The sequence below is a fragment of the Acomys minous genome (assembly GCF_964271855.1).
Source record: "Acomys minous genome assembly, chromosome: 17".
Classification (NCBI taxonomy): Eukaryota; Metazoa; Chordata; class Mammalia; order Rodentia; family Muridae; genus Acomys; species Acomys minous.
Genome location: NC_140500.1, coordinates 1,089,666 through 1,114,234, shown reverse-complemented (window position 1 = coordinate 1,114,234; position 24,569 = coordinate 1,089,666). Strand labels below are relative to the sequence as shown.

Below are 24,569 nucleotides of genomic sequence, written 5' to 3'. Positions count from 1 at the left end.
ATTTTTATATGCGTGAGCGTTTTGTGTGTGCACGTGCACACACACACACATACACAGAGTTGTGGGCTGCCATGCCTGTACTGAGAACTGAACCTGGGTTGTTTTTTTCCTAGAGCACCAAGTTCAGTTCGCCAAATCTTTCTGCATCAAGTAAGCAATATGGAAATATAATGACATGCAAACCATTATCTTTCTAAAAGCCAAATTTGGTTTAACTTTTTTGTTTTCATTTTGTTGTTGTTGTTTTGTTTGACAGGGTCTCATGTACTCCTGTCTGGCCATGAACTCCATGTGGCCCGCCAAAGACGAACCTGAATTCCTGATCCTCCTGCTTCTGTCTTCCGAGTGCTAGGGTTATGTCACTATGCAGGCTAAGACTTAATTTTATTGACAGGCTTTCATAACATCTAAACCAGAGAATCAAAGCTTACAGGGTTTTTGAAAAGTAGCCAAATACCCAGTTAAGGGTTTGTAGCTTTCTTGAGCACACATTCAAACATTTACAGGAAAAGCTTGCCAAAAGTTATATTTAAATGAAGAAAGACTTTCTATGCCACAGATAACAGATGTAAGAATTTTTCTTAAATGCTTTTCTACAAATTAAAACAGCAAAATTTGTATTTCTAATCTGGGAATTGTGAATTGGAGAATATGATAATGTTTCAAAGACAGAGTTATATAAATTATCAGGCACCTTTGTTCTGGTCATTTGTATCTCTCAGAAAACCTGAGACATAAATAATTTGCTTATCAAGGCACTTAAGTCTCTTGTTAACCCTCTTCAACTCACAATAAAATAACTAAAAATAAGATGTAACCGATATTGGACAATGCTGCCTATAGCCTTCTCCTCAGATGAGCGGCCAGGCACCCTCAATTACCTCCCGGGCAGTTTGGCTAGAATTTTATTGAATTTATTTTTTTCTATTTATTTGGTTGCTTAGTTTTTGGAAAGAGTTTCCTGTAGCCCAGGCCAGACTTTAGTTTACGAGTGGATGAGGATGATGATGAACCCTACTGCCTGTGTTTCTCAAGTGCTGGGATTACGTCTTTCAGCCTGACTTTTAGCAATTCCCTTCTCCATGTTCTATAACGCTAACATCCCATATCCCTTTTCTCATTAGCCAATGTAAGAAAAACTATTCAGAAAACCCAATGATATAGCTCAGTTCTGTGTCTTCTTCCTTCAGTAAATCATCATTTACCCCGTGAGCTGCATCAGATTTAGAAGAGAAATATGAAAACAATTCCTTCCTTCAGAGATTTCATAGTTTAGGAGGAAAGACAGACATGTAAACTAAGCTGCTACAGAGTATGCTCAAGATGCTCCCGGAACGAGAAGAGGCCGTTCAGCTTCGTGGCTTCAGAGATGGTTTTGTAGTGGGACACATATAAAGGCGAGGACAGGGAAAAGCAGCACTCCGAGCAGACAGATGCCCTCAGTCGGTGTTTGAGCCTCTATACTACATGTAAAAAGCTAAGCTTCTAGCACAGAATAAGTGTACAAGTAATTTTATTCTCCTGAAGTAATTGTCTCAGAGACTGACTGCCTCCGTCTGCTAACCTAGGTCTAGTCCTGGAAGCTTCTAGCCTCCATACAAGCTAACCTAGACTTAGAATGTTTTCAGCCTCCGAGACTTACTGCTGAATACATTCACCCTTTCTAGTTCTTTCTGAGCTCTGGCTGGCTGATTCACCTCAGCTGTTCTGGCTCAAAACTCCCCTCCAAGCTGACTGATTCAAACTGGCTTCTCTGAGCTTCTGATTGAATTGCTCTCCTTGGCATCATACTAATTTTGACAATCTGTTCTAATCTTCTGGTTCCTTCTGTCTTCCCCTGTGTCTAGCTGGTCTCTCTCCCCACCTGTCTCTGTGTAACTGTCTGGGTAAAGCCTCCATCTCTTCCCACCCCGCAGCCTGAGCTGTCCTCTCAAACAGCTTCTCTCTCCTCTCCATTCTCGGGAGAGCTGACCATATCCTGTTCTGTCAGGTCTTTCCCTGGGAGAGCTGACCATATCCTGTTCTGTCAGGTCTTTCCCTGACTCATCACTTTGTCTGCCTCTCAGTTAGACACTGCTGTCAAACATACCTGCTTCCTTCGATCAACTAACCTTACCCACAATGTTTGGGATTAAAGGTGAATACTAAAGGTATGTCTATATTTGAGCCAGAAGGCTTAAAGATGTGCTGGGCTAAAATTCCTCTACAAATAAGTAACCTATTTTTTTAAAAAACTGATCCTTTGTAAATTTCACATCATGCACCCAAATCCCACTATCTCCTCACCCTCCATATCCACCTACCCCTTGCAATCTCCCGCCAAGAAAACAAACAACAATTAAAAGGAAAAAAAAAAAAGAACTCGCTGTGGAAGCTGACTTAGGTGTGTCACAGTGTGTCACACAGTACACCCTTTGTCCACACAGCTTTACTTACAAATGTCACTGCACTGAGTCACTCATCTGGTTCATAACCTCTGGCTCCTGCTACACTATCAGTACTGGGTCCTCACTGGGACTCCTCTTGGAGATCCTGCTGTTGCCCTGTGTCATGGAGACCCTGCCTGTAGGGCTGGTCCTTTCACACACTGCAGAGGTTCATACATGAGGTAGATGTTGGCATGGGCCAAGTCAAAGTCCTGGAGCTGGGCCTGGGTTGTGCCTGAGCTGGTCAGCCTGGCAGCTCTCCTGCGCCCACACCACCAGGGCCAGCTCTCCCACTCTGCCCAGGCAAGGGGTGGTTTAAAGGGACACCTTCTCTAAGAACATCCCATCTAAAATGAAATCTTAAGAATTATTAAGGATTTACCACGAGCGTTGAGAAATGGCTTAGTCATTAAGTCATTACTACTGCTCTCACAGAGGGTCAGAGTTCAGTTCCCAGGACCCTTGTCAAGCAGCTCAGAACTGCCCATAACTTGAGTTCCAGGGGATTCTAATTCTCAGGATTCCACAGGCATGGATGCTCACAGGCTCACCCAGATGTACACGGTTATAAATACATAATTTTACATATGCAGGTGCACCTATGCCAATGTGTATGTGTAGAGGCCAGAGGATAATTTTGTTCTGATTTTTGTTTTTCAAGACAGGGCTTCTCTATGTAGACTTGGCTGTTCTGGAACCCACTTTGTAGACCAGGCTGGCCTCGAACTCACAGTGACCCACCTGCCTCTGCCTCCCGAGTGCTGGGATTAAAGGCGTGCGCCATCACACCTGGCTCAGAGGATAATTTTTAAGAACTGATTCTATCCTTCCACACCGCAGGATCTGGGGAATGAAATCAAGTCACCAGGTGTGTGGCCTTTATCTGCTGTGCTATCTCACTGGCCTTAAAATAAACCTCTTGTAAAATGATTAATAGCAATAACAATAATAATAAATAATTATTTACCATGGGAAAGAGACTCAAATGAAGAAAAGTATTAGCAGAAGCAGAAGCTCGTGAAAGAGCAGGACAGACCGAGTGGAAGCCAATTATACAGGATCAATAAACACAAGAAGAGAGCTTGATTGTCTTAGACCAAGATAGTGTTCTTAGAAAACCAAAGAAATAGACACAACTGTACACAGAAGCTAAGAAAGTTAAAAATTTAAGAATGATATATAGTTTTGGTTTAGGCAATAAGTTAGATGGCTGTACTATTCACTGAACACAATTAATGGATAGAAAAGTCAATACAGTTTTGGATGTATTGCGTAGGAGAAGCCAGTGAAGTGTCACAGCTGCGATGCTAAGGAAAGAGGCAGTGCCTACACTGGCGACTAATGAGAATCTTACTTTCTGCTACTGTGCCGTAAGATGCTAACTTGTATTAAAACAAAATTTCAAATCTAGTTATTGTTTATTTTTGGTGCATGAATGTCTGTCTGCATGTACATATGCATCCATGAAACCTCAGTTGGGGCCGGGCGTGATGGCACATGCCTTTAATCCCAGCACTGGGGAGGCAGAGGCAGGTGGCTAGCCATGAATTCGAGACCAGCCTGGTCTACAGAGTGACTCCAGGACAGCCAAGGCTACCCAGAAAAACCCTGTCTTGAAAAACAAACAAACAAACAAAACAAAACAAAACAAAGAAACCTCAGAACCTCCCTCATAAGCCACTCATAAAAGCACATTTAACACATAGCTAAAGACGACCTGGAATCCCTAACTTTGTCTCAGCCTCTCCAGCGGTAGGATTACAGACATGCGATTGTGCTGCCAACATAGTTTAGCTGGTAAAAGTGTTTGTCACACAGGCTTAATGGCCTGAGCTTCACCTGATCCCTGGAACTCATACAAAGGTGGAAGGCTGGTGACACAGGCCAGCACTGAGCAATTTCAGGAAGATGGCACTGGGCAGAACAACCCTGACTACTGGATTACTCACTTGTGCTCCAATATGGATGTTATTTCAGGAACACAAGAACCACAGATCCTGTGGCTAGGACACCAGGGAATACGGTGGGAGGAGGCATCTCTCCTTACCCATATTACCCAGAGGAAACTTCTAGGTGACTTGCAGATAACTGTTTCTGTCTCTGAAAACTTAAACTACAGGGATGTATTCCATTTCAGTGTAAAGTTGTCTGTTAAGTAGAAACTGTCTTGGCTCTTTTCAACTCCATGTAGTTTTGACCTTTACATCTCTGAATAATAGTTTTTAAAAATCTGAAGGCTAAAGAGACGGCTCAAAGATTCAGAGCATTTGCTGTTCTTGCAGAGGACAGTTCAGTTTCCAGCACCCCTAGCAGACCTCTCACAAGCACATGTAACTCTAATTTCTGGAGATGCCATGCCCTGTTCTGGCCTTCACAGGCACCTGCACACAACACACAGACACACAGACACACAGACACACACACACTTTAAAAATCTGTAGCGAGATGTAGTAGTGCATGCCAAATCCCACAGAGGCTCAGGAGCTAAGGGTCGTCCTTGTGGGCGCAGGCTTTGAGTCTCCTCTGCTCACGCTCTGCCCAGGGTGGGGCAGTCTCTGCTCGCTGGCTGGGGATCAGGATGCAGAACTCTCAGCTCTGTCTCCAGCACCATGTCGGCCTGCACGCGGCTGTGCTTCCAGCCACGACAGTAATGGACTAAACCTCTGAAACTGTAAGGCAGCCCCAGTGAAGTGTTTTCCCTTATAGGAGCTGCCGTGGTCGTAGTTTCTCTTCACAGCAATGAAACCCTAATAAGACCATGCCTATGTGAAATCAAACGAGAGGTCACCGAGTACCTCCTACTTCTGCCTCATGAGTGCTGGGATTAAAGGCGTGCACACCACACCCAGCAGGATTTTCTTTCTTAATAACAACAGAACCCATCTTGCTGCAGCCCAGGGGATTTAATCTCACTACTGGGCAACATATTACATGGATTCAAATGCTTAACAAACAAGTTCCTAGCAATGTTTAAATGGTGCATTTAAGTTCCTCCCCTTCCCTCCTCAGTATGGTGGTCATGGCACTTGAGAGGCTGAGGCAGAACCACTGCCAACCGTGCAAGGCCAGTCTGGGTTAGTGAAACAAAAGACTGTTGGTCAGATGGCTCAGTGGGTACTGAGGCGCTTATAACCAAACCTGACCATCTGGGCTTGATCGACCGCTCCATGGGAGAAGGAACGGAGCCCACACACAGGTACACAAGTAAATAAGTAGTTTTAAAGTCCTTTCCATCTTCCTGATGTTTGTGAAAATGATAAAATATAAACTTATTATACATTATTCCTTGATATATGGAAACATATTACGTTCCTTCCCTCAAGCAAAGAGGTCGTTGCTGTTTACCAACATCTATGTGCTAGTACAAACCCACACAGTGAACAGCAGGAAGCAGTGGATCTGAGGTTGGGCTGGGGATCACTGACAGCTGACACACTGTGGCAACTGTGTGGGGACCTGGCATGTATCCTCTCAGAGGCTCGGCTTATCCATCCGTAAGACAGGTCTGCGGAGAAGGAATGGCCTTGTGTTCAGGAGCTCTTAATGGTTTTCCAGGACTTGAACTTGGTTCCCAACACTCACATCAAGTGAGTCACAATCGCTCCTAACTCCAGCTCCCAGGGATCTTTTGGCCTGTGTGGGCACTCAACACACGTAGCATACAAAAAGAGGCACACATACACACACTGAAAAATAAAACCTTAAAAATATTAGTCTCATATAATTGAAAGAATTAACTGAATTAAGTAATACAGACATTTATCATTTATATCTTTTTTTAGGCTATAGAGAAGTTTATTAAATGAGCATGGGGAGAGAAGAAAGGGGGAAAGAGAGAGAGAGAGAGAGAGAGAGAGAGATGTGTGTGTGTGTGTGTGTGTGTGTGCGTGCGTGCGTGCAGAGGCAGAGAGGGAGAGAGAGGGAGAGTAAGAGCATCATTTATATCTTAATAAACAAAAATATATAGAGAAAAAATATATAGATACCATGTTCACTGCATCTTGATCAAAAGGGTTCCATTCTATGTTCTGAGGATAGTGGGCCACAACTTTGGATTTGAATGTTCTTCTCAAAGGACTCTGGTCAAAATTTTCACCTACAACCAATAATTAATAATCAATTAATAACTGGAATTTAAGAAGATATAACCTTTAAAATATTATTATTATTGTTACTGTTATTATTATCATCATCAAGGTTTCTTTGTGTATCCCTGGTTGTTCTGAAACTTCTTATATAAATCAGGTTGGCCTCAAACTCAGAAACCCACCTGCCTCTACCTCCCAAGTGCTGGAATTAAAGGCCTGTGCCACCATGCCTGGCTAATACATGTATTTTAAAACAACATTTATTGATTATACTTAACAACCTTAGTTGAAAAATATTTGTCAACTATAGAACTATCAATAAAAAAATATATGCACTCAGGAGGCAGAGTCAGATGGATCTCTGTAAATTCTACATAGTGAGTCCCATCCCAGGCTAGCCAAGGTTACACAGTGAGACCTTGTCTCAATAATTAATTTAAAAAAGACAGGAGAGAGAGAGAGAGAGAGAGAGAGAGAGAGAGAGAGAGAGAGAGAAGACCTCTATACTTAAAAACTTTTAAAATATGAATTTTTAAAACCTCAGCATTATTTATAACACTGAAAATCAATATATACTATTATCATTGGTGTCATGTAATTATACTCATTTCAACATATGATGATAAAAATTTATATAAAAACATCTCACTGAAGTAGTTTAAACTAAGGTTATGAGATTGAAGTTTTACACACAAACCCAATGCAGCAGTGCAGAGGAGGCAGTTTTGTTTAAGTAGCCACAAAACCGTCTGACACACAGATACAGGCTCTCAGTGACTGAACCAGCAGAACCAGAGCCATCACCGCTGGGCTATCTGACTGGTAAAATACACTAAACACATTAACTTTTTAAAGAAATTAGTAACTCTATGCCCAAACCACCTATCAAATTTCTAGAAAGATAATGGTAGAATATGCATGTATGTTCACGCTAGGTGGTGGTAGCACACACCTTTAATCCTAGCACTTGGGAGACAGAAGCAGGTGTGTCTATCTCTGAGTTTAAGGCCAGCCTGGTCTACAAAGTAATTCCAGGTTGGCCAGGCTAGACAGAGAAACCACCACCACCACCACCTCCTCCTTCCTTTCCTCCTCTTCCTCCTCCTCCTCCGTTTCTTCCTCCTCCTCCACAAATAAAAATTCAGTGAGAGTAATCAAATTTTGCTCATCATTCTCTTGACCAAATTAATTTTTATAAGATTTGTTACTTCTAAATACCTCAGTTTCATAAAACAGCTGGATACTGATGGATCTTAAACACTCAATGTAAAAAAGCTGGTGTCAAGGAACGAGAAGACCTCCAAGAAATGTCATCATTTCTTGTTTCTTTTTCCTTTTTTCCTTCTTTCCTTCTTTTGCTCTTTTTGAGACTATTACACAGCTCTGGCTGCCCTAGAAGCCACTGAGATTCGCCTGTCTCTGTCTCCTGAGTGCTGGGATTAAGGGCCCGGGTGTTTTTCTACTTTTAAGTTCTAATTAAGTACACACTATAGTTATAGAAAGCTATCAATGTAATTTATCAGTATTTGCATAATTAAGAGTATGACAAAGCAATCGGACTTAGAAGTGGCACTGCATCTTGCTAGATGACTCAATTTCGATTTGGGATAAAAATATGAAAAGATATTTCTGAGTTGTATTAAAGTTAAAAAGAAATCACAGAAGGGAAATGTTACACTAAAATTTTGTTGGAAACTACAATAATAAATATATAGGAACTTTTATAAATAAAGCACATAATTTAAATATATTTGCTGAAAGCAACTAAACTATGGCTTCTAATTAAAGTCCTGACAAACGATGATTTTCCTTTGGATTTTCCAGATTTATTTAGCCAAGTACCATAGCTCTGCACCTGCTAGTATGTGGTTCCATAGTCTAAGAGTTGAGTGTTCCCACTTCCGGGAGAGAAACCGTGAAGGGGATCTTAAACTAGGTGTGCTCCTCACGCCTATGATCCAAGCATCTGGGAAGCAGAGGCTCGCGAGGGTCACTGTGAACCCTAGGCCAGCCTTTCTCAGTACAGAAACAAATGAACTGATGCTTCCTTAAAATGTATCAGTTTCTATACCTTGCTACTAGATTAACTAATGACCAAAAGTTAAGTAGATAAATATTAACCAGCCCACGAGTCACTGTGACTGAGAAACACAGGATTCAGGATTCAAACTGTTGACCTCTGGATAAACGCACACTCCTAAGTGATGCTCATGTGAACACTAAGACAATTTATATTGTTAAAAAATAGATTAGACTGAAGGGACCAATTCCCCCTCTATATGATCATAGGGTATCAAGTCTCTTGTTGATAACCTGTTATCCTTCCTCTGAGTGCCACAAGGCCTCTCCAACAAGGGGATGTGGTCGAATATGGGGCACCAGAGTTCATGTGAAAATCAGTGCCAGCTCTCCACTCAACTGTGGAGAATGTCCTGTCCATTGGCCAATGGGTAGGGTATGATGTTTACTGCACATATTATCCTTGCTTGGTGCCATAGTCACAGATGTAGGGGAGGGGAAAAAGATGAGAGTGGGAGGAAGGGAAGAATGGGAGGAAACAAGGGATGGGATAACAATTTAGATGAAATATGAATAAATTAATAAAAAAGATGCTATTTAAAAAAAAGATTAGATCTCACTTTACTTTAGGTCCATAAATAAATAAATAGACAAAAAACTGGTTCTAAAAAATCTATGCTAGTAGGCTGGGCATGGTGGTGCACACCTTTAATACCAGCACTTGGGAGGCAGAGGCAGAGGCAGGCGGATCTCTGTGAGTTTGAGGCTAGCCTGGTCTACATAGTGAGTTCCAGGACAGCCAGGGCTGCATAGAGACCTCGTTTCAAAAAACAAGCAAACAAACAGACAAATAAACTCCAAAACTCTATGCTATTGACAGCTATTGTCAGAGCAAAGCTCTAAGAAATCCTGTCATTTGCCTACAATCTAAGGCTCAGAAATACCTACTTTTATTCATAACTCTAAATATAAAATACCACAGGAACAGAAGAAACAGCACATACCCCAGGATATAACTACCCTGTAATAGTTACTTTTAATGAATTCCTGCCTGGGCATGGTTAAAATAGTAACATTTTCATTCAGATACCAAGTTATAAATGGGACAGAAGATAAATCAGAGATGTCATTACAGTGTCATTTTTAATATAATTGTTCTGTTGCCTGTGGACACCAATCTTCCCAAGGCACAGCCAATTTACCTCCATAAAGAATTTCATAAAAACACAAAACACATAAACAACATGTATTTACTACCACCTCCTCCTCCTCCTCCTCCACCACCTCCTCCTCCTCTTCCACCACCTCCTCCTCCTCCTCCTCCTCCTCCTCCTCCACCACCACCAGCAGCACCACCTGTGCCACTATTAACACTTCCACCACTCTTAACTCTATCACCACCTCAGCTACCAGCACCACCAGCACCTGCTTCTCTTATATAACTTTTTTTTATAAATGAGCAACAAGAAAGATCACTGCTGCTGTATGTACAGCTATCTTGGCAAATAGTACTTTTTTAAAAAACTTAGGAAAGAATTTGATGCCACTGGTAAGGGTTTAGAAACGAGTGAATGTAGCTATGCTGTTCTTATTAACATCAGAGCTACGCGAGGGCCGTAGAGGCGGGGAGAGCCGGCCGGCCCCTCATTCTCAACGCACACTGCTGTATGCCGCTACTTCAGGACTCACTGTGAGGACGAAGCAGGAGAAATGACTGGAGTTGAGGTTCTGGATTCACATAAATCAAAATTCACCTTTTAAATAGAGTCTTGAACCAAGTAAGGACTGTAAATCTCCTCAAGTGTTTATATATACTTGTAAGAGCCCTCTGTTAAATTTTTACCACGGCTGAAAGATAGCTACAATGTTAATATCTTTGCTATAACTATATATTGGTCTAATTTCAGGTAAATTAAATTTAGTAGATACCAAGTAATCTACTAAATTTGATCTTTAATTAAGCTTCTCCTCCCAAGGAAATAGAAAATACATGCCAAGACAGCTTAGACAAGTAAATTACATTTTTTTCAAGACTTAAAGCAAATTAGGTCTTTATGAAAATTAAGAGGCAGATGAAAAAACAAAATACAAATATGTATAATTTTGTCTAAGCAAATTTACAAAACATTCATAATGGGACATGGGTAAATTAAAATTATGATTTCTAATACCCCATTTATTTTTTTCCACTATTTTTACCTGAAGTTGTATTTGAGGTATCTTGGCTCTTGCCATGACGATCTGCTTCTAGCCATTGGTACAAAACTACATAATGTGACAGAAACAAAAATCTTTATGAACAAAGCAAAAACAAACAAAAATGATACTGATGAATGGAAAATAAGAATTAAAAAATTAAAAGCAATTAAATGTGAAATGTTCAAGTCAAACACACAGTGATATGTAGCGTACAAGCAAAGAAGGTAAGTAACGTTAACATAATAAATACTAGTTAGTCACCTGTACCAGTTATCTGTATGGGGGAAAAGCACACACATCTTAAGGTTAATTTCAAGAGAAATATTAAGAGAAAGCTAACAAAGTATGGTGACAAAACTAAATGACTTGTAAAAGCTGAATCCTGAGCACTGCTACGAATTGGAACCTGCCATCCCCAAATGCTGCAAGGACGCTGAGTGCCAAGAACTGCCAGTCACTGCAGTGTGGCAGGCAGCTTAACACTCCTGTAAGATCACACACGCTCCTGACATTCCACTCCACAAGTCTGTCTCAGGAGTAAAACATCACACTTCAAGAGGAGCAGCTCATACCTGGTACGTACTCACCAAAACTACCAAAGAAACCAGAGACAACAAAGCTTGAGACTGTCACGGCCAAGAGGAGCTTAAGGACATGTGACAACTAAGCACAAACAGCACAATGATCCTCTAAGAGGAAAAGAATTTTAGGCAAAAACTGAGAAATCCAAATAAGGTTTCCATAGCTCAGCTCCACCTTGTACTGCAGGAGTTAGAAGCCTGGGTCTTCAAGTGTGGCTTGAATGAAGTCTCCAGAAACCCAAAGACAGAGTCCCGCCCCATCAGTGTCCAGCCTACACCCACGTCAGGCCCAGAACTGAGTGAGAGGCACACACTCAAAACACAACAGGCTAGGAGGAGTGTCTAGAATGTCATCTTGAGCTCTGAGCTATTATTCAAACTCACCATTTTCAGTAGGACTTTTAGCAACATCTTTCGTGTGACTTTTAGTTACCCTTAGGGCTGTATATTCGCTTCCCATTCCCAGGTGCCATAGGGTCACCTGAGTAAAGTGTCCTCAGCCCTCCAACCCCATCACACTCAGGTTGTTTAGCAGCTTTACTGAGCAACGACAGACAGGCAGAGCCTGATCCTCTCTGTCTCATTCTTCCTTTTTGCTCCTGCTATGCTAATTTAACCTCATCTTGTAAACAAACTAAGGTCTTCATGTGGCTGACTATAGCTTCAACAGCTGCAGCAGGACTGGGTGCAAGCCAATGTTGTTTACTCTTTATCACCCCAGAATTGTTTGGGGACTAATCAGTATTAAACCTGTGCCAGACAGATTGTTAACGCAGCCTCAGAGCAAGGCTCAGTAACAGGGCTGTGTGGGAAACTGATTACGACAAACTGTGTACAATCTATGTGAAGAGTTTTGTTCACGCCACTTGCAATGCAAGGACTTGGAAGGAGACCCTAGAGGAAACAGACACACCAAATACACTGACTGTGCTGCTTTCAGGATATGGGGACCAGCCAGGATGTGCTACTAACTTCAGAAGGTAGCAAACAGGAAAGAAATTTTAATAAATCTACATGCCTAGCTACTGAGCTACTGTCTGAAGTTAGAAACACTTCCTGGCCCTTCCTGGCTGTCCTTTAAGTTTAAGCAGCACAGATTTGTTATAGGATGACTCTGAAGACACACTTAAGATCCAGAGCTGATAAACATAAGCAACTCTGTCTTGAACTTTGTCTTCAAACAACTCTGCCTTGAGCAACTTTGTCCTGAAACATACTCACAAAAGGAATCTTAGCACCTGGAAGACTAAGGCAGAGGGACCCATGGCAACAAAACAGCAAACAAACAAAAAAGACCCCTAACCCAGCAGGGCGTGGCTCTGCACACCTGTAATCCCAGCATGGGGAGAGACAGAGGCAGGTGGATCTCTGTGAATTCAAGGATAGCCTGGACTACAAAGTGAGTCCAGGACAGCCAAGACTTCACAGAGAAACCTTGTCTCAGAAAACAAAAGACCCTAACCCTCTGTTAAAGACAACATTCCTCAAAAATCAAATAATCAGATATTTGGTGGTTTTCTCCCCTTACTCACCTGCTGAGCTCAGCCTACACCTTACAGTATATCACAATCACTCTGTGATCCACCTTGAATGAGATTTCCTAAATTACACTCAGATCCAGGCGCTTCCTGTTGACTTTTGTGTATCTGTTCACATAATTTCCCATTAGGTGACCAGAAAAGTCGGTAGCAGCAACAGATATGCACATACAAGTTAACAGGCTTTTTTTTCCTTTTTGATTTGTTTGTTCTGTTTTTTGAGACAGGGTTTCTCTGAGTAGCCTTGGCTATTCTGGAACTCAACTATGTAGATCAGGCTGGCCTTGAATTCAGAGATCTGCCTGCCTCCGCCTCCCTGAGTGCTGAGATTAAAGGTGTACATCACTATGCCTGGCTGTTGACAGGCTTTTTAGAAACAGCATTCCTGAGATATAACTCACATACCTTAACATTTACTTTTTAAAAATATACAATTCAAAAAATATACATGCAATTCAATGATCTTGAGTATTTTCACTGAGCTACATGAACAACTTAATTTTGAAAATATTTTTATAATGCAAAAAAGAAACACTACATACACACAAACATCCCTATTTGCTAGATGCTTTTCTTATCTGCTTCTTGGCTTTTTTTCTGCTAGAATATGGAAAATTAGTAGTTAAACAATATGTAAAAGACTCAAAACATTTTGGGGGGAGGGACAGAGAGATGGCTCAAAGGTTCCCGCTGCCAACCCTAATGGCCTGGATTCCACCCCAGGATCCACATGGTAAAGACACTAGACTTGCACAAGCGGTCCTCTAATTTCCACTTACAAATCATGGCTTGTAGCCCTCACCACACACTAAAGTGTAAAAATAAGAAAATGAATTTTAAAATTAAGTTTTTCTCATCATCTTCCTGCCTTCGCACAGTCATATCTCTGAGACCTGTTGCCCGACCCTGCTGACTGCAGGATGTCTGCAGGAAATGCACAAACGGGGCATCCTGTCAGCTTCAGCGCCACGGCAGTTATGCCAGATGGACAACTCAAAGACACCAGTCTAAGTGAGTGCAGAGGAAAGTATGTTGTGTGACTTTTACCTCTGGATTTTACGTTGCCCCACAGAGATCACTGTGCTCAGTAACGGGGCAGAGGAATTTAAGAAGCTCAACTGCCAAGTGACGGGAGCGTCTGTGGATTCTGACTTCTGTCATCTGGCACTGATTAATGCACGCAGGAAGCAGGAGGATTGTGGGCTGTGGACATCCCCTAGTCTCAGATCCCAAGCGCACCACCGTCAGGATTATGGAGTCTTAGAGGCTGATGAAGGCAGCTCTTTCAAGGGCCTCTTTATTATTGATGACAAAGGTATCTTTCACCAGATCACTATAAACCATCTTCCTGTTGGCCGCTCTGTGGATGAGATCCTGAGACTAGTGCCGGTCTTCCAGTTCACTGACAAACATGGTGCAGTGTGTGCAGCTGGCTGGACACCTGGCAGTGATGCCATCAAGCCTGATGTCCAAAAGAGCAAAGAGTATTTCTCTAAGCAGAAGTGAGCACTGGGCCATTTTTCTGTCAGGCAGCACTGAGAAGCCAGAAGAAAATCTCCTGTATTCCACTCATGCTTAAACACAAATGTGCTTTGACTCAAGATACACCTTTCCTATGGTGGGTCAGGGGAGACTTTCTCAAGTGTTGGGAATGGCCTGAGGTCTGTTGAGGCAGACCAGTTGCAGAAATCAGCCTGTTATTCTTTTTGTAGTATCTATTAAATGTGAATGCTGGAAAAAAATCATTTTTTAAAAATAAACACCTTTTTCAATCTTATACATATACTAACTTGGGAACTTATTGTAGAAATAATTCATTATTAAGAGAATCAACATCTAACTTATGAGTTTTAAAATTACAGCATTATCTTCAAAAGCCAATGTCATGCAAATATCCTGTGCCAAGGCTGTGTGTGCTGTGTGTACATGTGTACATGCATGAAGGCCAGATGAAAACCTTACGCTTCTTCCTGCATTGACCTCTACCATTCATTTTGGGTTTCAATACTTTATTCAAGTTTTACTTTAAGTGATGCTGGTTGTATAGCATTTGAAGAAGATATAACTGCATACAAAATGGAAACTCTAAAATGTACCCATTAAACTACTAAAAAATCAACTGAGTGGTGCGACTACAGCAGAGGTCTAGTTTACACTCCTAGTGGTGTCACCACGTGACTGCCGAGCTCACAGCTGGAACTCCAGGCAGCCATTTCACACTTTGCCAGTGAAACGTCAACAACAAACCCACACATAACAAGAGGAATCAATCCCTGAGTTACTGGCTTTATCAAATCCACCCTCTGTGGACTGAAATGACACAACAACACAAAACAAGCAGTTGCTACCCCCTGTAGGCTACTTTTGGTGTAAGCAGGGCATGAAGAGCTATTTTTAAAAGTCCTTCTCAGGCTGGGTGTGGTGGCGCACACCTGTAATCCCAGCACTCGGGAGGCAGAGGCCGGCGGATCTCTGTGAGTTCAAGGCCAGCCTGGTCTACAAAGCAGGCCCAGGACAGCCAAAGTTACACAGAGAAACCCTGTCTTGAAAAAACCCAAAACCAAAACCAAACCAACCAACCAAGAAGCGTCCTTCTCAGATGGCTCTATCCATCATCAAGCCCCAAGTTTTTCTGCAATCACAGTTAGGAACCAAGGGCTGGTGCTCAGAAAGTCATACTTTTATCTGTTAATACAGATGAGCAAAGTGCCAATTGCCATTACCAGGTCCCACCTGCAGCTTTTTCTAGATTAACAAACAAACAAACAAACAAACCAAAAAACCCAAAACCCCAAAACTAGCACCTATATCAGGGCCAAGTTTCTCTCAAGGATCATTTTTAGAACTGAGTTTCCTCTGTTCCTCTGCAATGTTAACACCTTAAAGCTGACTCTGTTTTTAATGTATTCATTTTATGTGTGTGTTCTGCCTGTATTTGTATGTATGTGCACCACACGCAGGTGCATCAAATGGTGCTGACAGACACCAGAAGAGGCTACCTAAGCCACCTAGAATTAGAGAGAGGATGGCTGTGAACCACAGGGTGGGAACTGGGAGTAAGGCAACAAGTGCCCTCAACTGATGAGCCGACTTCCCAGCCCCGGGGCTGGCTCACTTTAAGGCTGGAGGTCTAGGTGATATTCAGAAATATCTTTTTGCTCGTTTGTTTGACAAAGGTCTCATCAGCCCAGGCTGGCCATAGCACTTCTATATGGCTGAGAATGACCGTGAACTTCTGACCCTTCCTGCACCACCCACAAGTGTTGGCATTACAAGGGCAACGTCTCAGGGCTGCTCCGGTGCCCTCCTGCCTCATGCCGTGATGGCCACGGTGCCAGTCCTCTCAATCAAAGCACAATTAAATGTTTTCTTTTACAAGTTGCCTTGGTCACACATGTAACTGATGGGCAGTTAGATCCTCACGTGGCTCCCTGCAAGCTGGCAGGTGCTGGCGGGTGCTGGCGATGGCGTGGGCTCTGCTGCCTGCTCTCAGTCACTTCCCCTTCACTGGGCTGCCTGTCTGGCCTCAGTGGACAAGGAGGAGCTCAGTCCTGATGCAACTTGATATGCTGGGGTGAGGGCTCCCCTTTTATTAGAAGGGGAGGGGCTGGAAGGATAGGAGGGAGGGGGCTACAATTGGGATGTAAAGTGAATATATAAATTAAAAATAAATTTAAAAAAAAGTAAGTTGCCTTGGGGATACCACAGCAATAGAAAGGTAACAAAACAGTTGCTTTATTAGGTATTTTGTCAGAGCAATGAAACAAGTATCTATGACACCATAGCAGCTAGTGAATTTACTCCATTCTCTGTGCTTATAAGAAAAGAGAAGCCATCTACGGTCTTTAAAAAAAAAAGTCACCAAGTCTTCATAGAAGGTGGTAGGTGAGGACTCCTGAACTGACCCTCTGTCTTTAGCTAGGTCGCACTTGGGCATCTGAGAATTGAGGAAGCCCTCCCAACCTATCCTCTGAAGACACTTTAAATGAACCTGATCAGACGAGGCAGAGGCAGGAGTGTTTGGTTCAAAGCCATTCTGGGTTACCTAGGACTCTATCTAAAACACCAGACAGGGCCAATGGGATGGTTCAGTGGGCAGAGACTTGCCTTACAGGACTATGACCTGGGTCCCCTACCCAGAACCTACATAAAAATAGCAGGAGAGAGTGACTCTCCAGAGCTCTCCTCTGACTGCCCCATGCACACTATGATACGTACAAGAGTGCCCTCTCTCCATTTGACAATAATAAAAAATAATATTTAAAAAATTTAAAGTTCTGGTTGGGCATGGTGGCATACGCCTTTAATCCTAGCACTTGGGGAGGCAGAGGCAGGTGGATCGCTGTGAGTTCAAAGCCAGCCTGGTCTACAAGAGTGAGTCCACGATAGCCAGGGCTACACAGAGAAACCCTGTCTTGAAAGCCAAAATAAAAATAAATAAATAAAGTTCCGAAGGCAGCTACACTGACAGCTTAAATAAGTGACTGCACAGTGTTCGTTCATGTCTGACACTCCAGCTGTATGCTAAGCGGTGGCACTGGCCCTGACAATCTTGCCATCCAGAGTTGACTGTGCAGCTGGACGCCTAGCTGCAGGTTCTAAGTACATCCTAAGCCAATCAGGTTGCAGTTGTTTGGTTGGTTGGCCTGACACATTGCCCTGTTTTGAGGGGTTACTGCTTCCTGCTCTCCAGGGGTGACTGACAATGTCATCCAACTTTTTGTTCCTCTCTGGGTAAATGGAGATACCACACTTTGCCCAGAAGTTCATATTAATGTGAGGCTGGAACTTTCCTGTCTTGTAGTCAACTGAAAAGTTGCTCTGGATCACTTGAGACTTTACATTCTTTGTTTGTTTGTTTTTCTGTTTTTTTGAGACAGGGTCTCTCTGTGTAGCCTTGGCTGACCTGGACTCACTTTGTAGACCAGGCTGAGCTCGAACTTACAGCCATCCCCCTGTCTCTGCCTCCCAAGTGCTGGGGAGACTTTACATTCTTAAAATTCATCTAGTAGCCAGACAGGCAGCCTGCACAGCCCAGCACGAGTGCCCAAACAGGCTTGCTGATGTCAAAGTCCATCCTACAGTGCAAGTTGAGCTGCAGCCCTCTTGCATCTGCCTTGATCTTAGCGTTCTTCTCCCACTGTGAGGTTATCTTCAGTCCAGAGGCAGGCTGGTCTTCCACCATGATCAATGTCCTCGGTTTTCTAGGTAAACATCAGGTTCTACCTGTGCCAAGTACCACAGATGCTTGGTTTCCATACCGTTGTGCATTTTGGTGATCTTAGTGTGGCTAAGCCTGAGATGGCAAGCCCCAAACCATTCCCAAACTTTGTGTGTGTGTGTGTGTGTGTGGTGTGTGTGGGTGTGTGTGCCTGTGTGTGTGTGTGCGCGCGCACGCGTGTGCGTGTGTGGTGTGTGTGTGTGTGTGGTGTGTGTGTGGTGTGTGTGTGTGTGTGTGTCTTGCAGATAAGAGCACCTGCTGCTGATCCAGAGGACCTAAGTTCTATTCCCAGCAACACAGCTCACTACCATCTATAACCCCAGGTCCAGGGGATGTGTTCTCAACTCTGGCTTCTGCAGGCATCAGGCACGTAAATGATGCACACATATACATGTAGGCAAAATTCCCACACATAGTAAAATTTCATTCATTAATTAAACATTTCAGAATACGAAAATGGCAGAAGTGGAACCTGATCTCAGGTACTGTCATCTCCAGGACTCACACTCACAACTATTATGCTAAAATGTTTACTTTATTGTATATATGTGTAATAATATAAATAATATGTATAAAATATAAAAAATGTTTAATTAATTAAAAAAATAAATTGTTTACTTTAAAGGTGAAAGGATAGAGGGGCTAAGTGTGGCTCACAGCCACCTGCAATTTCACTTCTAGGGACCTGACACCCACTCTGGCCTCCGTGGGCACCTGCAACCACGTACATAGACCCACACCAGACACATAAAAAAATTACATATATATATGTATGTATATATGTGTGTGTGTGTATGTGTGTGTATATATTTTTTTTATTATTATTATTTTTTTTTTTTTAGTTTTTTGAGACAGGGTTTCTCTGTGTAGCTTTGGCTGTCCTGGACTCCATTTGTAGACCAGGCTGGCCTTGAACTCAGAGATCCATCTGCCTCTGCCTCCTGAGTGCTGGGATTAAAGGCGTGTGCCATCACACCTGGCTAAATAAAAATATTTTAAAGGTATTTAGAAATAAATTAATACACCTGGACAGCCTAACTCCTTATTGCCCATAAGTCTAAGTGACAGATAGAAATGTCTAATTGTCCACAGATAAAAAAGTATGTATATTTTAAATCAAAGGTTGACTCCTTGAAGGCCAAATTTATTATTATTACCTTATTCTTTTTCTTGCAAGGCTAGGTATCACCTTGTATATACTAGGCAAAGTGAAAGGGGTGTTAGTTAATAATCAGAAGAGATTTATTCAGCAATGTTTACGTATTACACATACCTTAAAGCATAATAAACAATGATGATTACTTTTGTCATTGTTTCCGATTCTCAAAACCTATGTTATTCACTTTGTTCACAGCTTAGTTTGCCAAGAAGCTAGACACCCAAACTTCTCCTAGAGTGCCTCTTTGTATTGATTATATCAGAATCAACATGAAAACAAAACAAGGACAGCCTGCTGCAAATAAATCCACAGCAACTCCTGAAGAGGAGGCCATATAAGAATCTAACGGAAACAAGACAGGGACTGTGAGAGCCCATGGACACTTCAGAATGATGAAACGCACTCCAGACGGGCCCACCTGCAGCTGACTAGCAACTGCATTTCCGAACAAAGCCAAATGCTTTCCTTATATAATTTACCAAACATTTTCCAGCTTTTTCCCATTAATACCTATTTTTTCTCCTTTTCGTTTTTAAAGACAAACACTACCATCATTTTTATTTCAAGTAAGATCACTGTAAACTAAAACTAAAAACAAAACAAAACACACACACACCTAATTGCTTTTCTTTTTTAAAAATTAAAACATCTCAATGGTTATCCCATCCCTTGTATCCTCCCATTCCTCCCTCACTCCCATTTTCCCCCTACACCCTTCCCCTATGACTGTGCCTGAGGGGACCTCCTCCCCTGTGTATGCTCATAGGGTATCAAGTCTCTTCTTCGTAGCCTGCTATCCTAATTGCTTTTCAAAACACAGCATCAGGTGTTTTCACAAAAGCAAAAGTGGACAAAGATTGCAGGTGGATGGGGGATGGGACCAGGGGGGACCAGGTGGGGGCGATAGAGGGAGAGAGCACAGGGAGAGGCAATGGAAACTGTTGTGGGTGGAACAATGTGGAAACCTAGTGCAGTGGAAACTCCCTGGAATCTATGGGTGACCCTAGTGAGAACCCCTAGTGATGGAGGACACGGAGCCTGGAGCAGCCATCTTCTGTAACCAGGCAAGGCTCCCAGTGGTGGGACTAGGACACCAACCCAGCCACAAAACCTTCAACCTACAACATGTCCTCCCTGCAAGATGTGCTGGGGTAATGGTGGCTCAGAGCTTGTGACAGTGAACAACCAATGACTGGTCTAACTGAGGCCCGCTCCATGAGGAGAAGCCCATGCCCGGCACTGCCTACGTGGCCAGCAACCGGGAGCTGCATAGCCCACAGACCAGGATAGAACCAAACACCCTAGAAGCAGCCAGGGGAGCCCCTGCAGAAGATGGAAGGGACTGTAAGAGCCAGAGGGGTTGAGGACACCACAAGAACATGTCCACAGATGCAACTAAGCAGGACTTGCTGCTCACAGCGGCTCAAAGAGGCTGAAGTGACAATCATGGACCTTGTGTGGGTCTAAGCCAGGTTCTGTGCATATACCTTATGGGGTGTCTCTGACTCTTGCCTCTTCTTGGGACCCTTTCCCTTTCACTGAGTTGCCTCATTAGCCCTTGATGTGAGGGTTTGTGCCTAGTTTTATTGTAACTTATTATACCATGCTTGCTTGCTATCCCTGGATGGCTGTTCTTATTTTGAAGGGAAATGCATCTGGGGAGAAAGGAGGGGAAGGGGGTGGGGTGGAGCTGGGAGGAGTGGAGCGAGGGGAACCTGCGGTTGAGATGTAATGTATGAGAGAAGAATTTTAAAAAAGAAAGAAAGTCTAATTAAAGTTGGGTGGCGGTGGCGCATGCACTCACAGCACTCAGGAGGCAAAGGCAGGTAGATCTCTCAGTTTGAGGCCAGCCAGAGAAAGTTCTAGGACAGACAGGGCTACACAGAGAAACCGCATCTATAAATAAATAAATAAATAAATAAATAAATAAATAAATAAAAAGAAAGCAAGCAAGCAAGCCCAACGACTACAAAGTAGTTTAAACAAATAATAACAAATAATAATTGACTATTTACTTTGTGCCAGGCACTGTTCTATGCACAAGTGTCTGACAAGAGGAAACAGTATTATTTATATTATATAAAAAGAATGTTAAGTACCATTACTGAGGCAATCTGAAAATAGAACCCATACTCTGCCATGCTCCAAGGTTAAGGACAGTAATTTTGTATCATTTATTTGAAAGACACATTGCTTCAATATCCCTAACACAAGCATAGCTTTGGCATAATGGAGATAATTAGCCTTGTATTCACAGACTGAGAAGTGCCACCTCATGTTGACCAGAGCTGGTCTAAGTAACCAATACCATAAAAAATAAAATAATGGGATGTTATTTCCAAGGCCGAGCCATAAACTACTTCGATTATATCATGGGGGACTCTCATCACTGTCTGGCAGAAGCAGCCATGATTACTATGTACAGGTGGCCTACATAAAGGCCCATGTGATGAGAGCCGTAATCTGCTCAGAACCACAGGCTGGAGCAGATACTACAGCAGAGGCAGGTCTGGGGATGATGATGATCTTGCGAAAATCTCGTCTGCAATCTTACAAGAGACTGAGTTAGAAGCGCCCAGCCTCAGGTCCTTGGTGCCTGGCCTCACGTACATGCTTGTCATCTGGGAGGTGTTGTTTGGTCTGATGCTCAGGACTGAACCTTGCACTTTATTTGTGCTAAGCACAAGCTCTACCACTGAGCTCTCTCTGTAGCCTATACTTCAGAGTGCTAAGTTTTGCAGTAATCTGATCCAAGGTAATGGTAGACAAATAAATAAAGCAGCCCCACTGGCACATGTGTTTAACTTATAAGTCTGGCCTTGAGGCCATCATCTTCAGAGTACGGAGACTGCAGACATACACGGCGACAGCCATACGACAAGTTTACTTAGAACACAGGTGTTAAAGGAAAAACACCCTAAGGTTTCTAAATTTTAAAATGGAGTAATAGCCAGGCGTGGTGATGCACACCTTTAATCCCAGCACTGGGGAGGCAGAGGCAGGAGATCTGAGTTTGAGGACAGCCTGGTCTACAAAGTGAGTTCCAGGACAGCCAGTACTATACAGAGAAATCCTGTCTCAAAAACAAACAAGCAAACAAAAACAAAAGCAAAAAATCTGGAATAATTATTTCCAGGAGCTGGTTGATTTCTCAAAATCAATGTGTTAACCTAACTTTAGAAACATTAAAGGCAGGGCTGGGACTATCTCAGTTGATAGAGCACTTGCCGCATGTACAAAGCCTCAGGTCCACTCACCAGTACCACGAAAAACTAAGGATCCCTGACTACATAGAGTTCAAGGCCAACCTGGGTTATACGGGACTCAAAAGTTTAAACAGTCTCTGCAGACGCCTCCCTCGGTGCTTCGGAGGCAAGGAGGCCAGGCCACCCTGCTGCCCTGTGCCTCAGCCCCAACCTGTGCTGGACCTGGAGGACAAGATCTCTGTAGATGAACTGAGGCAGGAAGCGCTGAGAGTAGTCATGGACCACAGTGCCCGCCCTGCACAGCCCAAGCGCCGAGCTCAATCCCTTGGCACAGATAGGAAGGAAGGAAAGTGACTGCAGAAAGCTGTCCTGTGACCTCAACACTTGGACATAAGCACAATCAATCTCTTTCTCCCTCTCTCCTCTCTCCTCTCTTCTCTCTCTCTCTCTCTCTCTCTCTCTCTCTCTCACACACACACACACACACACACAAACACACACACAAGCTGTCAATAAAGTATTTACAACCCTAGAAACTACTTTTGGTTGTCTATAAAAGAGTTCTAAGAGCACTTTAAATCCCATGAGAGTACCTGAGGTATACTTCAATCAACTCTAATAATGACAATACAGCTAACATTTTCTGGGAGTTACATCCACTGAACCCCATATTAAGCACTATACCTGAATTATCAACCAACATCAAGTATTAACCAAATCCTTCCACACAGATAACCGGTAGACATTTTTCTAGATAATTCCAGATGGTCTGCCATAAAAACAACTGTGCTGTGTGGTGGAGCATCTTTCCCGTATATTCCAAGGAGTGGAATAGCTGGGTCTTCGGGTAGCCCTATTCCCAATTTTCTGAGAAAGCACTAGATAGATTTCCAAAGTGGTTGTGCAAGTTTGCCAAGGAGTGGAATAGCTGGGTCTTCGGGTAGCCCTATTCCCAATTTTCTGAGAAAGCACTAGATAGATTTCCAAAGTGGTTGTGCAAGTTTGCACTCCCACCAGCAATGAAGGAGTGTTCCTCTTTCTCCACGTCCTCGTCAGCATGTGCTGTCACTTGAGTTTTTGATCTTAGCCATTCTGACAGGCGTAAGATGGAATCTCAGAGTCATTTTGAGCTGCATTTCTCTGATGACTAAGGGCGTTGAGCATTTCTTTAAGTGTTTCTCTGCCATTGGATATTCCTCTGTTGAGAATGCCCTGTTTAACTCTGAGTCCCATTTCTCAATTGGGTTATTTGGTTTGTTGGTGTTTAATTTTTTGAGCTCTCTATATATTTTGGACATATGTTCAACCATGTTCAGAGCAGCCTTATTCATAATAGCCAGAACCTGGAAACAATCTAAATGTCCCTCAGTTGAAAAATGGATAAAGAAACTGTGGTACATTTACACTATGGAATACTACTCAGCCATTAAAAACAAGGAGATCCTGAAATTGGTGGGCAAATGGATAGAACTAGAGATGATCATCCTGAGTGAGTTAACCCAGACACAAAAAGACTCCCATGGTTCATACTCACTTATAATTGGAGTCCCATGTCCCATGGAAGTCTTCACTTACCAGGAGATTGGGATAGATGCGGGGACCTCCTACTGGGACTCTAGGTGAGAGAAGTATGGGTGAAATGGGGAAATAGAAGGATCCAGAGGGTCCTAGAAACCTATAAGAAGAACATCATGATGGGCGGATCTAGATGGGGGGGGCGGGTCTGCTCAAGCTACTGCACCAACCAAGGACAATACATGCAAATAAACATTGAACCTCTACTCAGATCCAGCCAACGGACAGGACATTCTCCACAGTTGTATGGAGAACGGGGACTGACTCTAATATGAACTCTGGTGCCCCATATTTGACCACCTCCCCTTGGTGGGGAGGGCAGGCTACCAAGATGAGACTTGATAGGCTGTGACCATATGGTGGGGGAGGAGGTCCCCTTCTGTCACAGATCTAGAGGAGGGGAATAGGGTGAAAGAGGGAGGATGCAAGTAAGGGGATAACAACTGAGATGTAACCTGAATAAATTAATTTTAAAAAATAACAAAGGGAAAAAACCTGTACACTTTAACCACAAACTGAAGCTTTGCAAAACAAAACAAACTGTTCATTAATAATTA

The 24,569-nt window shown here is 42.9% G+C and overlaps 1 protein-coding gene and 1 pseudogene across 3 annotated transcripts in view; one reads left to right on the top strand and one right to left on the bottom strand.

The window, feature by feature from the left end:
* Positions 1-24,569, bottom strand: part of DENND5B (DENN domain containing 5B) — a 138,384-nt gene that overhangs the window by 97,772 nt on the left and 16,043 nt on the right. The window contains exons 2-3 of one of the 2 annotated variants that reach the window (XM_084764851.1): positions 10,733-10,798; positions 6,413-6,522 (exon numbers count right to left, since the gene is read on the bottom strand). In XM_084764851.1, the coding sequence (XP_084620977.1) occupies positions 6,413-6,522; positions 10,733-10,798 (176 nt within the window). The remainder of the gene's footprint in view (positions 1-6,412; positions 6,523-10,732; positions 10,799-24,569) is intronic. The other variant, XM_084764852.1, reaches the window with a different exon arrangement.
* On the top strand, positions 13,772-14,994 carry LOC311587733 (peroxiredoxin-1-like; annotated as a pseudogene). The gene has a single exon. The product of its transcript is annotated as a peroxiredoxin-1-like (transcript).